The sequence below is a fragment of the Physeter macrocephalus genome, chromosome 4 (assembly GCF_002837175.3).
Source record: "Physeter macrocephalus isolate SW-GA chromosome 4, ASM283717v5, whole genome shotgun sequence".
NCBI lineage: Eukaryota > Metazoa > Chordata > Mammalia > Artiodactyla > Physeteridae > Physeter > Physeter macrocephalus.
This window is the reverse complement of record NC_041217.1, coordinates 87,718,361-87,734,775: the sequence shown is the minus strand read 5'-3', so window position 1 is coordinate 87,734,775 and position 16,415 is coordinate 87,718,361. Positions and strand designations below refer to the sequence as shown.

General features: G+C 44.1%; 1 protein-coding gene across 4 annotated transcripts in view; it reads right to left on the bottom strand.

Moving 5' to 3' along the window:
• Window positions 1-5,595: 5,595 nt before the first annotated feature.
• The window catches only part of SORT1 (sortilin 1), a 69,747-nt gene continuing 58,927 nt past the window's right edge, over window positions 5,596-16,415 (bottom strand). For 2 of the 4 annotated variants that reach the window (XM_024119734.3, XM_024119735.2), the window contains exons 14-21: window positions 16,117-16,307; window positions 13,147-13,336; window positions 9,608-9,724; window positions 8,878-8,986; window positions 7,969-8,067; window positions 7,315-7,421; window positions 6,925-7,048; window positions 5,596-6,706 (exon numbers count right to left, since the gene is read on the bottom strand). In XM_024119734.3, coding sequence (XP_023975502.1) covers window positions 6,692-6,706; window positions 6,925-7,048; window positions 7,315-7,421; window positions 7,969-8,067; window positions 8,878-8,986; window positions 9,608-9,724; window positions 13,147-13,336; window positions 16,117-16,307 — 952 coding nt within the window. In that variant the 3' untranslated portion in view covers window positions 5,596-6,691. The remainder of the gene's footprint in view (window positions 6,707-6,924; window positions 7,049-7,314; window positions 7,422-7,968; window positions 8,068-8,877; window positions 8,987-9,607; window positions 9,725-13,146; window positions 13,337-16,116; window positions 16,308-16,415) is intronic. The other 2 variants (XM_024119736.2, XM_024119737.2) reach the window with 1 other exon arrangement.

Genomic DNA, 16,415 nt, shown 5'->3' with positions numbered 1-16,415 from the left:
GCTGAGTTGTAAAGTCTCGTCAGCTCGGCCTTTATGGGGGCGGCCCCATCCTCTCCACTCCCCCCGTGGCAGTGCAGGGCGGAGTCTGCACCCTGGAGCAGTGAGACTCCCCGGCTCACTTTGGCTCCATCACCAACTGGCTGTGTGACTTGTAACCACACATCACAGTCTCTCTCAGGTCTGTTTCCTCATCTGTGAAGTGGCGATAACAGCCATAGGGTTGCTGTGAGGATTCAAAGGGGGTAATCTGGGTAACGTGCTTAGCAGAATGTAGCCGACTAAGTGCTCGATAAATGTAAGCTATTTTTAGGTTGGGCCAGCACTTGGACCTTTCAAAGCTCCCTTTTGCCTATGAGATAAAGTACAAATTAAGTGAGAGGCAGCAGTGATGGAGTGGAGAGCCAGGAGCATAAGGTTAGAGGACTTGAGTGTGACTCTGGGCTCAACTACTCACTCATTTGCTAGGTGACCCTGGGAAAATCCCTTACTCGGAAACTCAGGTCCCTGGTCCATGAAACGAGGGATGACGATGCCACAATTGTGTTGAAGATAAAATGGTAAACGTACATGAAAGTGGCCAGAGCACAGTAGGTGTTACATACTAAAGGTCCTATGTGATTTCTAGGCTCACCAGACCATCATTTATATGTTCCATGCACTCCATCCAATCAATCTGGTTTCCTCTCATACTCTACTTTCTCATCTCCAGAAGCTGGCATCCCCTCTGTGAATATATATATATATATATATATATATATATATAGACTTAAAGAGCAGTTTTAGGTTCACAGCAAAGTTGAGTGGAAAGTAGAGTTCCCACATTCCCCCTTCCCCTCCTCTATTTTTTATGGAAACAAATGAGTATGGTTGAATGTATGAGCTCCTTACTCATTTTTCCCCTTTAGCCCTCAAATTGGGGGCAGTCATTAGGATCCTGGGAGCCCGTTACTATCCTGGGGTGTGGGACAGAAGCCCAGAACTCATCTTTGCAACCTGTATAGGGACTGAGGGCTAGGACAACCTGTAGACACCGTTGGTGCCCAGGAAGCTGTTTATCAGGAGCTAGGATGACTGAAGAGGGTGACTGCGGAGCTTGACCACGGGCTGGCAGTGAGAGGCTGCACTGTGTCATGTCAGGATTTGTGTAAAGGCCTCTTTGACCTATTTCTCTTGTCTGACCCAGACAAAGCCCTTACGAGTCCAGACAGTACACCAGGTGACTCCAAACACCCCCTCTTATACCCCACTTAATCCATGCTTTGATGAGATTGGCCCAGGCTTTTGGTCTTAGCTCCTTGTTGCAACTGAAGAATCAAATAAAAAAGGCAGACTCCTAGGGTCTTATCCACTGGAAAGGCTAATTTAATAGGTCTAGGTGGGATATGCATTTAAAAAAAAACAACCTACTGATTCTGTTGCAGGAAGTCTTAGAACACTATGTTAGATAGAATTCCCGAAAATAAACCACCTTGGATAACCTCCCGGGGGAGGACTCTTCCAGCAGACATGGGCTCCTCAAGAGCAAGGTCTCTGCCTGGTCATCTTTAGACCATGACGCCAGAGTGAGCATTAAATGGAAATGCCCGCCAGGACGGAAGGCTGAGCAGTCGTCAGGCTTGGCTAAAGGCTCAGTGGTGGTGGGCAGGAACCTCCCCTAAAAGAAATATTTTGGAGGAGAGGAAAGTTGCAACCCTTTGAAGGTCCTTAAATGAAATGGGTCAGGAAGGACGACGAGTAAGAGCAGCAGGAGAAACGTTAGAGGGGGCAGATGGAAAAGGTGCGGAAGGTAAACTCCTTGGTGTTACTTATCAACCTGCTAGAAGAACATGGAACTCAAGAGAGTGATGACATGTTGCTGTGTGCAGAAGGAAGAGTGTAGCGGTTGAAACTGAGAAGCTGTACGGGGTGGCTCAGCTAGACTTTCGCGGAGTAAGAACAAGAAAGCTGCTTTAACAAATACCCATGGGAGGTAGATCTTTGTGAGCACAAAGCAGAAAAAGGTGAGTAGTTTTTCCCATAAATTATCTAATACCTTACATGCTATAAATGAATAGTCCTGGCTCTTTAACTGACTTATTCTCTGGTTGCTGGAGTTTGATTTTTGAAGCTAGAAAACTGGAAAAGCTTTCATATTAACAAACTGTAGCTTAGTCATTTTAGTAGGTCAGGTAACAAAGTCCAGTCTGTTTTATTTCTAACCCAAATATTGCAAATATACAGAAAATTACCAGTACAAAGTTAAACACACCCAGATTTATTTACACAATGCTAAAGAAATTTGAGTTTTATTTCCATTTTGTGGAATTTTATTCTAGGGTCTGGCTTTTTTTGTGTAACCGACATTGGTCATTGAAACTTGATTATCCCACCTCACATGCAATTCTCTGTCCCAAGGGAACAGAAAACTTGGGTTTTTAGCATACATGCAGTAACGATCTTAATACTGCTCTACACTTTTGTACCGACAGCTTGGCGTGGAGGCAGAGAAGTTACAGAGCAAGGAGGGACCACATGCTGATAGGGAACAAGAGACAAGACAGGGTTGGACAACAGGCACACGGGGACCCTGAGCATTTCTGTGCACGAGGATAAGGAGGGTGCCATCAAACCCCTCCTCCCTAGACGTCCAAACACAGGAGGTGGGCAGAATCATCAGGAACATTTAAGTCACCCGACCACAAACTGAGGGCATGCGGAGGATGAGAACTGCATTAAAGACTTGGGACATATCGATAAATCATTAACATGGACGCTATACAGTTTATACATGTATATATGTACACACACATATATATATATAGAAAGGTACAGATTAGTTTAAGTTATCCTATATAAACAAGGATGCTTAAAAATGTACCAGTGTGAAAAAATGCATACAGTTAAGTTGTTGAAGACAATTTCTAATTAATGTTCTGATTCTTATTGTTATAATGCAAAGTAGTCAAGAAATCAACATGTTCCTGCTATTTTAATCATCCTCCATGAGGGTGAGGCCTGGGCTCTGCTAGGGCAGGACAGCACTCCCAGAGCTGCCTGAGCTGGGCGAATCAGTGGCAGATGGAACAGAAAGTCTGGCACCTGCTGAGTGCCAGTGCTGAAAGTCTGGCCCTCCCTATCACTCCATCATGTGGCAAATCTTAAACTTTGGTTTTTGTTCAAAGGACATGTAAGTCCATGTTAATCTTCCTGCTTGAGGGAAGGTGGTAGCAAAGTTGAAAAGCTGAATCTCTTCCTATTTTAGCAGTTCCAAGTATCTGGGCTTCATGTGGGGCAAGGAGGCGGTACCGAAAATGAGCAGGGCGAGCGCTAAGCCATTGCATACAGGAGTGGGGCTCTTTAAAGCTCTCCGAAAAGGAAAGAGAGAATCTCTCTACCTGAATCATTTGCCTAGAAAATAAAGAAATGACTCAAGTCAGAACTGCCCTGCACTCCTCTCTCTATCCTTGTACCGTGATGAAGGCCATGGGAGAATGAGCAGTGGTTTACAGAGCCAGCAGTGGCCAGCTCATTACTTATCTGTCAGGGATGAAAGGCCAGCTTGGGCATGCAGAGGCCCAGAGGCAAACCTAAGAATTAGAGAGACACACACTGGAAAGCCTATTCAGAGGCAGACAGCAAATTCTGAGTTTTAGTTACAGCTAATCTGTTGAATCTCTTGAGCCCAGCCTAGAACTGCCACAATCCTCCAAACACTTTCATTCTTCTAAGGGGCATTCCCATTCGATGAACAGCCTAGGTGTATGCATCCCTGGTCTCTGGTCTCACTAAAAACCAAGCCCCCCCTTACGTCCAAGACACCTGTCCACAGAGCACGAAGGATGATGAGTTCTCCGCCTGGATTTTAGAGCTCAGATCACTTTGGACGGTCTAATATGTCCAACCTACCTTACAGTGCTAACTTCTATTGCTGAAATAACCTTTTGCTATCAAGCCTGAGACTTTACACAACTTTACTTTCAAAGATAATTCTCCTAACCTAACATTGATAGGAAAAATTGGAAATCTTCTTTTCTTAGAAGCTGTCACGGATTTAGGCTGTTTTCCTCTCTGGCTGAGGGCATACACTTGTGTGAGAGCAGGTTGACACAGAAGGCTAACTAGCCAGGCTTGTTAGCAGTCCTCAAACCAACTGAGCTCGCTAGCCAGTCAGGGGTGGGAGGACAAGAAGAATGAAGAGGGTGACTCATCAATGGAGATTCCATTCCTGCACTCTTGAACAGTGACCCTCAACAAGGTGAGGGGCAGTTTCTAAACACATATTCAAAATTACCATTACTTTTGTTTTCAGCCATGAAAAAACAGGAGAATAAACTCTTCTGTTTACTAAGGTGGCAAAAAAAGAGCTAAATACTGCTCTGAAAGAAATGTCACTGATCCGCGTCCTAAAGAATAGCAAGTCATCTATAAGAAAGCAGCCCTGCTCCAGGTGTTCAGCACTGGCACGCATCAAAATGTACACGAGATCTGAAGGCAACCACTGGCATTGATCGTAACACACAGGGACCCTGGCGACTTGCTCCATTTTTGTACCTCAGCTCCAATCTCTAATGGGGATCACAACCCCCGCCTTTTTTTTTTTTAAATCTCACGAGAATGTTGTAAGGTTCAAATGACATAATGCAAGAGAAAAACTGCTGTGAAAACTGCCAAGTTCTACAGAAATATCATTATAGGCAAAGAGCCCTAATCTTATACGGTTAGAGAAGAATATTAACTTTCCTACATCTTAAAACTAATCAGAAAATTACCATATATCGGCACACCTACCCCAGCGGGTATATGCGGGGAGAAGAGGTGTATGGTGTAAGTAGGTCTTTTCTGGACATCAAATTCATTTTGGGCAGGAGGTGAGGGCGACTGGGACAAAAGCCGATACTTAATCATTTGTGAGCTGGTATATCTTTGGAATTACTTTTACTTTAAAAACCTTGTAAAAGGAATGAGCTTTTCCTAAAAGACTAGTGTTCTCTGGCTCTAACAAGTATTAACTCTCTTTACAAAAACTGCCCCAACTTTATAGCTCCCTGACTCATTGTAGTTTCAAAGTCTCTAGAATTCTCCATCCATTCCCTCCCCCACTTTCCCTGCGGCTGTGAATCCATTCTGGTGAGGAGAGAACTCAGCCATCTGCTCACGCATTCTGACAACAGTTAATTTGGCACATTTACTTTTTCCTGACTTTCTAGCCATAAAGTGAACTAGCAGCAAAACGGCAGTTTACCAAAGAATGTCCCAATCATAATTATTGGGAGAAACTGTGACCGGCACAGTAGGTATGCTAAGACTGAAAACGTACTACTATATTCCTGTATAGCAAATAGTCAAGCTGTATTAAAACTAACGATTGCAGCTTTCCATCACTATATGGCCACCCCAAAATCCGTCTTGCTACATTTTCTAATTTATTTCATTGTTTAAAATGTCAAAAGGAAAATTTTTTTAAATTTAAAATACGAACTTAATGTAGCACACGAAACATCATCTACACTAGAAGTGTGTTTTTCAGTTGGTTCAGCCAAAAGTTTCATGCCAACAAATTACTTGGCAAAGCTGGGGAAAAGGGCAGAGGAGGAGAGTCTGGTAATAAAATTCTGATTTTTAAAAAAAAGCCTAAATCTGAAAACATGTCTAGTCATGGCTCCATGCAGAGCAGCAACCTAAGAGGAAGCAAATAAGCAGCCATTCTAATGATTCACCAAGGAGCCAGCACAGCAGGCAGGAGGGGATGCAGAAGACTGTGACGTGCCATCCTCAGGGGCTGCACGGCCCATGCCACCAGCCACTCCAGCAAAGAGCTCGCTCAGCCTGGGCACACAGCCCGGGCAAGCCTGAACCCAGACCTTGAGCAAGTCCACTGGCACACACACAAAGCATGGCTTGAAAGATCTCGGAAGAAGCAAGAGTTCCTCCTTTAATAGGTGCTAAATCTAGTCAATTCTCTGCTGCTCCCTTTTTCCTGCCCCAAGTTAAAAATATTGCCTTTTAAGTTTTCCTGATTTAGTGTCTTGGAAGCACATGTAAGTTAGTTGCCAAAGGGCAATTAATGAGGGTATTGCCTAATTAAACAGGGGAAAAGAAAAATCACTGTGGCCTATGGTCCCTGAAAAAACAACAACAACAACAACAAAAAGCAGGGATCTGTGTGAGGAGTTGGTGTGCAATGTTCTTGGAGCGGGGCTGTCCCCAGATGGAGAAAGGCTGCCCAGGCTGTGCCAGTCATAGCAGCCTCTGTGCTCATCCCTGCGGCTGCTTCATGTTGCCAGCACAGCCCAGGGACGGCACCAAGTGCTTTGTGAGAGTTGATGCTGAAGCTGGCAGGTGCCCTGGGGCAGGCGCCATGCAAAACATGCAACGGTGGGGTTAGTGAAAAGTTCCCTTCAATTCCATTTCATTTCCCTTAAAAAACAAAAACAAAACCGAAAAGGGCCCGTACCTTGCAAAATGACAGAACTTGAAATGAAAAGTTAAAGAATTAAAAATTTTCCCTCTTTTCTCAGGGCCAATTGTAAGAGTGTTTAGGGTCCCCACCCCCCACTTCTTTAGTGTAGGTCCTTTTGGCTTTGATGGAAGCAGCAGAAACAGAGCTGGGTCCCTCGCAACGGGAAATTTATTTCCCCAAGTCGGAGCCACAGGGAGTGTAAGAGGTACTGCGGTTCCATCATCTGTGCTCAGTCCCAGCTCCTTTGAGGAGCTATTCCAGGAGGTCCTGAAAAGAAAGACATAGGCCATATTATTTACAGACCAAAAAAATCCCTATTTTGAAAGCCATTACCTAGTTTCTGGGTTGGCCAAGTCTTACAGTCATTAAATTGCTGCTTCTAGCTTATACCCTCCTTTGCTTCAATCATTATCTTGATCATGAGTAAGAAAAGATCACCCTTTTTAAAAATTTCTGGACCACCCCTCAAGAAGAAATAGTCTCACCTCATCTGAGTCATCATGGTAACCACTTTTATGAGTGTGGGAGGTTGTGTCCAAAGCATCCACACCATCCACACCATTGGCCTCCGCATGTTGCTGGAGCACAGAGTATCGATGCACCAGGAACCTGTGGGTGGAAACCACCGTCAACTCTCACATGGTGAGGAGGGCGGCATTTCTTATAGGATGGTGGATTTTCCAAGTTTTACACACTTGCAGAAATGAGTCACACATATAGGAAGCACAGCCCATAGCTGGCATATGGAAAATGTAAGGAAAGATTTGGGCCTGATGTTTCAGGAACATCACTTCAACTAGTTAGTTTTTGCCAGGGGCAGACTCAACCGTCGGCCCTCGGCGGACTTTCTGGTTTGATTGATTTCCGTTCCTTACCTTCCCCCACAGACGTATTTCTTCACAATGAGCACTCCTGCTACGACTGTGACCAGCATCAATCCCACAGTAGCCAGGATAATGGGAACAGAATTTGACTTGGAATTCTTGATAAATTAAAACACAAACACAAACAATTTTGGGTGTGCATATTCTAGGACTGAATTCAAAGAGGCTGCTCATTCCCCTATTTCTCTGTTGAATGATCTGCAGTCTCTAGGCACCTAATGATGATACTTTCCCAACCCCCGCCCCCAAGATGAACCATCTCAGTGCTACCAGGAGAATATCACAGCTGGCAGAGGGAAACCAGAACTTCAACTGCCTTAAAGCTGTCAGAATGGTGCAAATTCAGTGGCTTCCACGTCAAAGTTACACTGGAAGCCGTAGCAACTACCTAGATCAAATGGTAATTGTGACTGTTCCCCACTACCACTGTTTATAAGTCTCAGAGCTTTTAAGGGTGAAGCAGGAAAGGGAGACTATGATAATAAGTGGGCTGAAGGAATCTAAAACAGGGCCATTACCTGGGAAGGAGCTGTGCCAATGTTACGTTAGGCAAGCCATCCTATGTCACCAAGATTTATTTTTTACTTAAGTTGTGGTATGTTTTTACAAATAAGCTTTTCGTATCATTGTTTGAGTGTGACCTACCTGCTTTTGGGTGGGAGATAGGGTGTGTGTGTTTTCAATGTATCCAAGAGGAGGCGGAGCTGGATTCTGGGACAAGTTGTGTCCCTGTGGGCGGGAGTCCTGTGCAATCACACACACAAACACTCTGAGGACAGCCACCGGGAGTGCAGGGCGGGGATGCAGAGGAGGAACTTGCCCCCGACAAGTACACACACCCACACATTTTTCTCCCACTGCCTTCTTAATCCCACCCCTTGTCAGGCCCTCATCCCTTAGAAGGTTAGATAGGAGGGAACTGCAGATTGTCCACCTCTCAATTTCCAGATTAGGAACCTGGGGCCCAAAGTTTACTGCCCCAAGTCTCACTGCTGGGCCAGTGCTTCTTTATCAAGAGGTTTCCTCTTTACCATATCCCCAACATCCCAGCCAGATAGTTCAGTGCTACAGAACTGTAGTCAGCCCTAAAACTTGCTTCTAAATCAAAACCAGCCCCTTATTGTCATAGTTCAGTTTTTCATTCTGAACACACTTGACATGACTCGGCACAGAGATCCACCCTACCTATGGTCCAGTGCCCTTCCCTTCCACATGTGTAAAACTCCAGCCCTTTACAGCCGAACTTCTTGAGTCTTTTTCCTAAATGATTCTGAGCCTCAGAAATTTCCTCAACCGTATGCATCTAAGACTTGGAAAAACTTTGCTGAATACCATTTTTTTTTTCCCCAACAAAAACGTTTTCAGTAGACGAGCTTATCGTTGGGTTATGTGACCATCCCTCATCCTGACAGTTTCCTGTACGAAGGGAAGCCTGACAGAAGTAGTCTGGCCACTTGTACTCAGTAATAGAGTTCTTGACACTGTAACTTTTTGACTATTCCTGGCAGAACTTGAAACCCCACCTGTATCTAAATCAGATCTACTTTAAAATACCTGCTTTTCTGGACTCAGAAAGTTGCTTGTGCACTTCTTTTTCAAGTCTTTCACTTCTCGAACAGGATTCACTCCGCCCTGGCATCTGTCTCCTGGAATTTTCCGGTACCTGAGAGGCAGAGAAAATTTGTTAACAGAATACAAGGATGTACTTCTGGATTCTTGCTTACTTCCTGAAAACAAGATTTTTAAAGTTGCAGAAAAACTTCTGGTCATTACACCATCTTTCAGGCCTTGGGGGAGATCTGCAGGGATGTTTTGGGGATATTCTGTGTAGTTTCAGTCCTTGGACAGACCACACATCCCTTGCCTTGCTGCAGGGACATGCCACCTTTCTGCCTTAAGAGACTGTGTCAAAGAACTGTGACCAGGGAAAGCACGTCAACACACGGTACATAAACCACAGGGGAGGGGAGTGTTTATCAGGGAAGGAGGCAGTGAGCCTCCTCTAGAGCAGCGCTCTCTACTGTGGTGGCTATTTACACTTAAATTAATTAAAATAACTTCAGTTCCTCACTCACACTAGTGTCAACAGCCACACAGGGCAGGGCTAGTGGCGACCACATCAGACATAGCAGATTATAGAACATTTCCCCCATCACAGAAAGTTTTAGCAGACAGTATTTTTCTAGAGTGCTCTCAAATACTGCTCAGAACTATGCGGAGAGACGCAGCTTTCACTCTGCACAGTGGAGACTCAGTCCCGATACGGGAGAAGCAGCCATCTCACCCATTTGTCGTCAGGTGCTCTTCTCTCCCATACAAACAAAACTCTAGGTCGTGGCCCTTCAGTTCTGGCTGTTCCACACACTTGGAGTCATTTTCTGGACGGAAGTAGCCAAAATCACTGTAAGAATCAGCAAATAAGGTATCTTTCAAAGTTGCTGAAAGACAGGAAGCGACTAGCAATGAAGGCTTTATATGGGGCAGTGGATGGTCAATATTCCAGACTTGGGTTGCCAGAAAGAAGCTAAGGAAGCCTGTGACATATAAAGAGGTCTGTTTAGGAAAAAAAAGCACATGGGGAGGGCTGAACTGAGGGAAAATAGCTTATGGATTGGGCCTGGCAGACTTCAGACTCAGTAGCTAGGAGTCCCACACAGACAGCTCAGGCTCCGGGAAGGGAAGGAGGGCAGCCTGCAGGGGGTGGGGACTCACGTGACTAAGACACAGAGAAATAGTACATCAGCAACAGATCTAAACTCAGGGACACTTAGCAACTCTTTTATTTCTCTCCAAATAACTCATTTACCCATGTTCTACCCATGGCGGGTATGTTAAACCTTTCCTGCCTTCCCCACTTCCGTGTCCCTCTTAGTTTCTTAGATGGTCCCTGCCGCCAATGTGAATGCCTGTTCCTGCCCTCCATTCCATCCCATCTCTCCATAGCGCCACCCATCTGCTCTCCTTTCTCTGCTTTCCCCAAAGAAATGACATGAGCGGCCTCGGCCCCATCCTTCCTACTGCCCCTGGGCGTGGGCTTGCTTCATGAACAGCGTGGCAGGGACCACTAGTCCCACTCGCCTGGAGGCTTCTCCTTAGCCTAAACCTGTCCTCTTCCTTCACCACTCTCTCTCCTTTACTGGCCAGATTTCTTAAAAAATATTTTTTCTTTGTTCTGTTTTACTCATTTACTTTTTATTCTATGCATTTGGGCTTTGACCCCACTCTGCAACCTTGAAAATGAATGTCTGTGGCCCCCCAGGGCTCACCAGTCATCCAACCTAGGGGGCTCTGTCTCGTTCACTCTGACCACCTATCCTGGGGCACCTGCCACACTGCTGTGCCCCGCCCACTGAGGCCCTGTGAGCTGCACTCGCCTGTTTCTTTGGTCACTGCTTGCTCTGCTCTCTTCCTAACCCATAAGTGCAATGTTTTCCAAGATCCTATAATTCATTCTCTTACTCTGTACTTGCTCCCCCTTCATGAGCTTAACTATTTGTTGCAACTAAAACTTCTAGGTTTTACCTCTCTTGAGCTCTAATCCTACATTTCCAAATACCTGCTGGACACTGCCACCTAAATCTGCTGACAGAACCTCAAATAAACAAAACATTCAAAATACATCACATTTCCTCCTTCGTGCCAGTCCCTCCGGTCATTTCCTCCGTTTGTCCAGGACACTACCTTTCTTCCCACCATCTAAGTTGGAAACAGCCTGAGCACCCCCATCTGGACCCACTCACTTCTTTATCGTGACTACTGTGACTTCCCCTCATGGCCTATCTTCCAGCACACCCTTCCTGATCACGCTGTTGGGGGGGTCTAAGCCCACATGAGTCCACAGGCTTTAACGACCTGCTTCTTCTCAGATGTGCATGGTCAAATTCTACGGCTCGTCAGGGCTCAGCCCAAATGCCACCTCCTCTACAAAGCCTTCTTTGACCCACCTACCACCTTTCAGCTCTGGATGGAATAGTCTCTCCCTTTTCTAAATCCCCAAGGATCCCACCTTCTGTTTCAAACATAATTATGTGCATCTTACCAGGAGAGTCTATAATAAACTTCCTGTTACCACTTTGCACTGCTCTGTGCATAGAAAATATTCAATGAATATTTGGTAATATATAGATGCTGCTTGTACTTCAAGCCTTTCTGACAAATATTTAAGGGAGAGGATAGAGAGAACAAAAGATACAGAAGACACCACGCCTCCAACAGCAAGGAGAAATTTCTGGCAAAAATTTTATGTGTTCAATCCAAAATTTCAGTGACCATACCCTTCCCACTCACAAAGTACACATTTCTCAAGCATGTGGGGTACAGTGTGCAGGTTCTGGAGCTGAACGGCCAGGTTCACATCGCAGCTCTGTCACAGGATGGCAAATTAGTCATAACCTCTCTGTACCTTCATTTCTCCCTTTGTGAAATGGAAATAACCAGAGTACCTCTCTCACGGGGCTGCTGAGGGGAAGTGTAAACAGAGGTACTGCTAAAAAACGTCAGCTGCTATCATTATGACTATGTGATTATCAAATACAATATGTGCTCAAAGAGTCTGGAGTTTAATAGTGGAAGCAAATCTATATACAATAATTAAAATATGGTAAGTACTGTATTAGGAGCCTAGATGACGAAAAGCTGGGGAAGGCTTTAAGAAGGCGGTATCTGAGCTAAGTATTAAAGGCCAAGTAGGAATTCACCAGGCTTGGGGGTCAAGCAGGGAAAGATTTCCAGGAAGAAGCAGCAGCATGCACAATGGCATGGAGCTCTGAAGAAGCACAACGTGTTTGGAAAATAGCAGAAGCTCAGGTGACCAAGAGCCACCCTGTGTCCAGTTAAGGATGGGAGACAGCCCTTCAGAGTTTGACAGTATCAATAAGCTCTAGCCCTATTACAACATCAAAGTGATCTGAGTGATATTTTCCCCTGCGGAAATAGAGAAGGGAGGACCCCTGGCCATTCCACAGATATGAGCCACGCAGGAGGAAACACACTGGGTCAGACTGCAGTTTGCTCAGTCCTGTATTCTCTGTCACCTGCAGTTCAGGAGAATACATTGTGGGAGGACAGGACTGCTATCAGCCTGCCTTCTTTTCCAAATCCACTTCTACCTCCTGTCAGTATCTTTTGCAGGTAACAAGTTCCATAAGATTACTACCTGTGATGTGAAGCAGTTCCTCTTATTTGCCCTAAGTTACCTTGCTTAGGCTACCCAAGGACTCCCTCGCCCTTGTATAATCAACTAACCCTGTGCCAGCCAAGTAACTAATCCTTAAGCCTGGATGGTCCTGAACTCTAGGGAGTCCACCTTGATGGCCTCTAAGCCTTGATGGGACATACAGACCATACATACTGATGTCACCTCCTCTCTCAGGACAGATCCACACTCTTTCCGCCTTCAGTCCTGCAGACGACCCCAAACCTAGTACCCTACCTGCTACACCCAGGCTGTCAGGCTGCTTGCTAAAGTCCAGTTTCCTCTTAGCTCCTGTACCACTTTTCTTGGTGTTTCTGTCCTATCATCTTCTCTCTCTCTCCTTTTTAATTCTCATCCTCCTTATTACCTCTCTCCTTCCCACCACTGCCAAATCAGGATGTCCAGGGGTTGTTGCTGGTTCCGGCCAATAAGTAACTGATACGATGTTATCTGTTCAAATTATTAACAACTCTGGTTCCCTTTCTCTGCGCCTCAATTTCCTTAATAAGAAGCAACAGTTCTCCACTCTTGAGGAAGAAGGGAAAGAAAAGGATTTAAATATTTTTGAACTGTCTTTTGCCTCCTCCAGCATGGGAAATGGCTGATAGGGATCTGAGGGATGCTAATACCAGAGGAAGTCCTCCAGGGAGCAGGGACAGACAGACGGTTGCTTGGTCACAACATAGTCCCGACCATTCTGACAGACGGATGACTTGCGTAGCCGTAGGTACTGTTCTTTGTAGCCTAAAATGCAGCCATCTCCATAATCTCCAGGGTCTGTGGAGTGAGCCAGCCATATGGTATAGTCCTTCTCTTCACCTAAAAGAAAGACAGGCTGTTCAGAAAACTGCATGGGACAGAACCCACCCATGTGAGGCAGCTGCCAGGCAACAGGAAGAACGAGGAGAAGAAAAGTAGGGATGTCTGACTCAACCTATTGCTTCACTTTGGAATTGCAAATGAAAGTGAACACTAGTGGGAGCCTACCAGCAATTGGCTTTTCTTCATGCCAAGGGAGGAGTCTTTGCATCTCACGGCCCATTTGAGTTCTAGGAAAAACCTTATTTTTGAAGTGGGGAGCTGGATGGAGAACCTCTAAGGTTCCTTCCAGACTGAGAAGCTGCTGTCTTTAATTCTTGCACACCTGTGCCCTTGGTCAGCAGGAGCTGTCAGAGGTAAGCAACCAGATGCTTGCCTTTAGGACAAGACACCAATTAGCCAAAAGCATGGGTTTAATTTCACTATGGGTTAGTTTGCTTCAAATGAAAGGGGAAACATACTTTCTAGACTTTTAACTCTTGCTGACTGGCTTTCAAATGAAGACTGTGATGACAGTCAACCTGGCTTAGTTTGTCATATCATCCACTCCCGGAAAAATGACTCAAAGGCTGTGGCCTAAAGACTGTGGATTAGGTTTTTATCTTTTGGGATGTGAAGACCAGCACAGGGCTTGTTAAAGAGCAGGGGCTTAACAAATCTTTTAATGATGTTAAACTTTAGGGATAACTGTAGAGCTGCCTGCTGAGGGGAAAACTCATAAGCCAGCTCCTTTACAGCCTATTTAGTGAATTTAGATTATAATGACTCTCCGATTTTAAATCACTGAAACATCTTGTAGAAAAGTAAGGTCCAAACTGAGTGCTTCTGCTTCCTGCAGGACTCACTACATTAACATGCTGAGGAAACGGGCCCCTAACACAGCCTAGTAACAGGACCAAATTTAACCAGAGCTTCTTGATACTTAAGTCTTCTATCATATTATGCCAGAAAGCAACTATGGGTCACGGGTGGTCACTTTTTCTCCAGTTTTTTCTTTTACCCTCCATGTTTTCAGGACAATGTCAGCATCTTTGGTACTGGGGGCCTGGGTTTGCTTGTGATTCTTTAGGAACACCTGGCAATGAATATTTTAACTTCTCTGAAGCCATTTTCTGGGCCTTTAACATGCCTTCCAGTTTGAAGTCACAGCATTCTGAAATGGTCAAGCCAAACTCTTTGCATGAAAACTTCCTCACTTCAACATTTTGATAAGTGACACACTCAGTTAGATGCTCTTTATAACACACTTTCCTCTAGAGTTTCCTCTACAGTTTTGCTGTAATCAAGTGTGAAAAACCCTGAAGTGTTATGAAATAATTTTAGACAAACATAAACATGCATTATCCTTACAAGCAGAAAAAACTCTCAGAAAATTCTACAGAGATCTAAAGTGTAAAACTATACTCTCCTAGATGTCCACATGCGGCTGGTCTGAATTGAGATTTACCATAAGGGTGAGTGTAAAATATGCACTGGATTTTGAGGCCCTAGTTAGAAGAAAAAGAATGTAACAGATGGCCAAAAAGCACATGAAAAGATGCTCAACATCACAAATTATCAGAGAAATGCAAATCAAAACTACAATGAGGTATCGCCTCACACTGGTCAGACTGGCCATCACCAAAAAGTCTACAAATAATAAATGCTGGAGAGGGTGTGGAGAAAAGGGAACCCTCCTACACTGTTGGTGGGAATGTAAATTGGTACAGCTACTATGGAGAACAGTACAGAGGTTCCTTAAAAAACTAAAAATAGAACTAGCATATGATCCAGCAATTCCACTCTTGGGCATATATCCAGAGAAAACCATAACCCAAAAGGATACATGCACCCCAATGTTCATTACAGCACTGTTTACAATAGCCAAGACATGGAAGCAAACTAAATGTCCATCGACAGAGGAATGGATAAAGAAGATGTGGTACATATATACAATGGAATATTACTAAGCCATAAAAAGAATAATGCCATTTGCAGCAACATGGGTGGACCTAGAGATTATTGTACTAAGTGAAGTCAGACAGAGAAAAACAAATACCATATGATATTGCTTATATGTGGAATCTAAAAAAAAGGTACAAATGAACTTATTTACAAAACAGAAATAGAATCACAGATGTAGAAAACAAACTTATGGTTACCAGGGCAGAAAGTGGGGAGAGGGATAAACTGGGAGATTGGGACTGACATACACACACCTATATATACAATAGATAACTAATAAGGACCTACTGTATAGTACAGGGAACTCTACTCAATACTCTGTATTGACCTATATGGAAAAAGAATCTAAAAAAGAGTGGACATATGTATATGTATAACTGATTCACTTTGCTGTACAGCAGAAACTAACACAACATTGTAAATCAACTATACTCCAATAAAAATTTTAAAATATCTTAAAGAAAGAATGTAAAATATTTCATTAATAATTTAAAAACATTGCTCACAAGTTAAAATGATAATATTTTGGACATACTGAAATAACTATATTATTAAAATAAATTTTGCCTCTTTTACTTTTATAATGTAGCCAGCTGATAGAATAATTTAAATTATATATGTGGCTCTCATTTTATTTCTCTTGGACAGTGCTAATCCAAAGAGGGAAGTGCTTTTCTGGTACCATCCCTTTGCCTGCTAACTCACATGGAACATCCTTCAGTCCTCTTTCACACACATGATTTTCTTATTCCAGCTAGAAGAAATTAAACTGAATAGGTTATTTAGGAAAATGAGCTTAAAAGTTTCTGGTAGAAAAGTTCAAAGGAGACACTCACAGTTTCTTTCAAGGATATCTTTAAAATCGATGGTGTAGGAGACCCACTGGCGAGTCAGGAAAGATTCTGTGAAACCCCAGATGCTGATGTTCATAGACTTAGCTCCAGGTTCTGAAGCCAGGCCAGTAAAGTAGATAGGCTCCCTGGTAAACATGTAGGTTTGCCAGCACTGACCCTCGTCTGTGGAGAACCTGAAACCACAATAAGAGAAAGATCATGAGAGAGGATCAACATTTTATGGGAATATCAGGAAACCACCGGCTGTTTGATCCCAAATCAGAGAAAAACTCTCATATTTA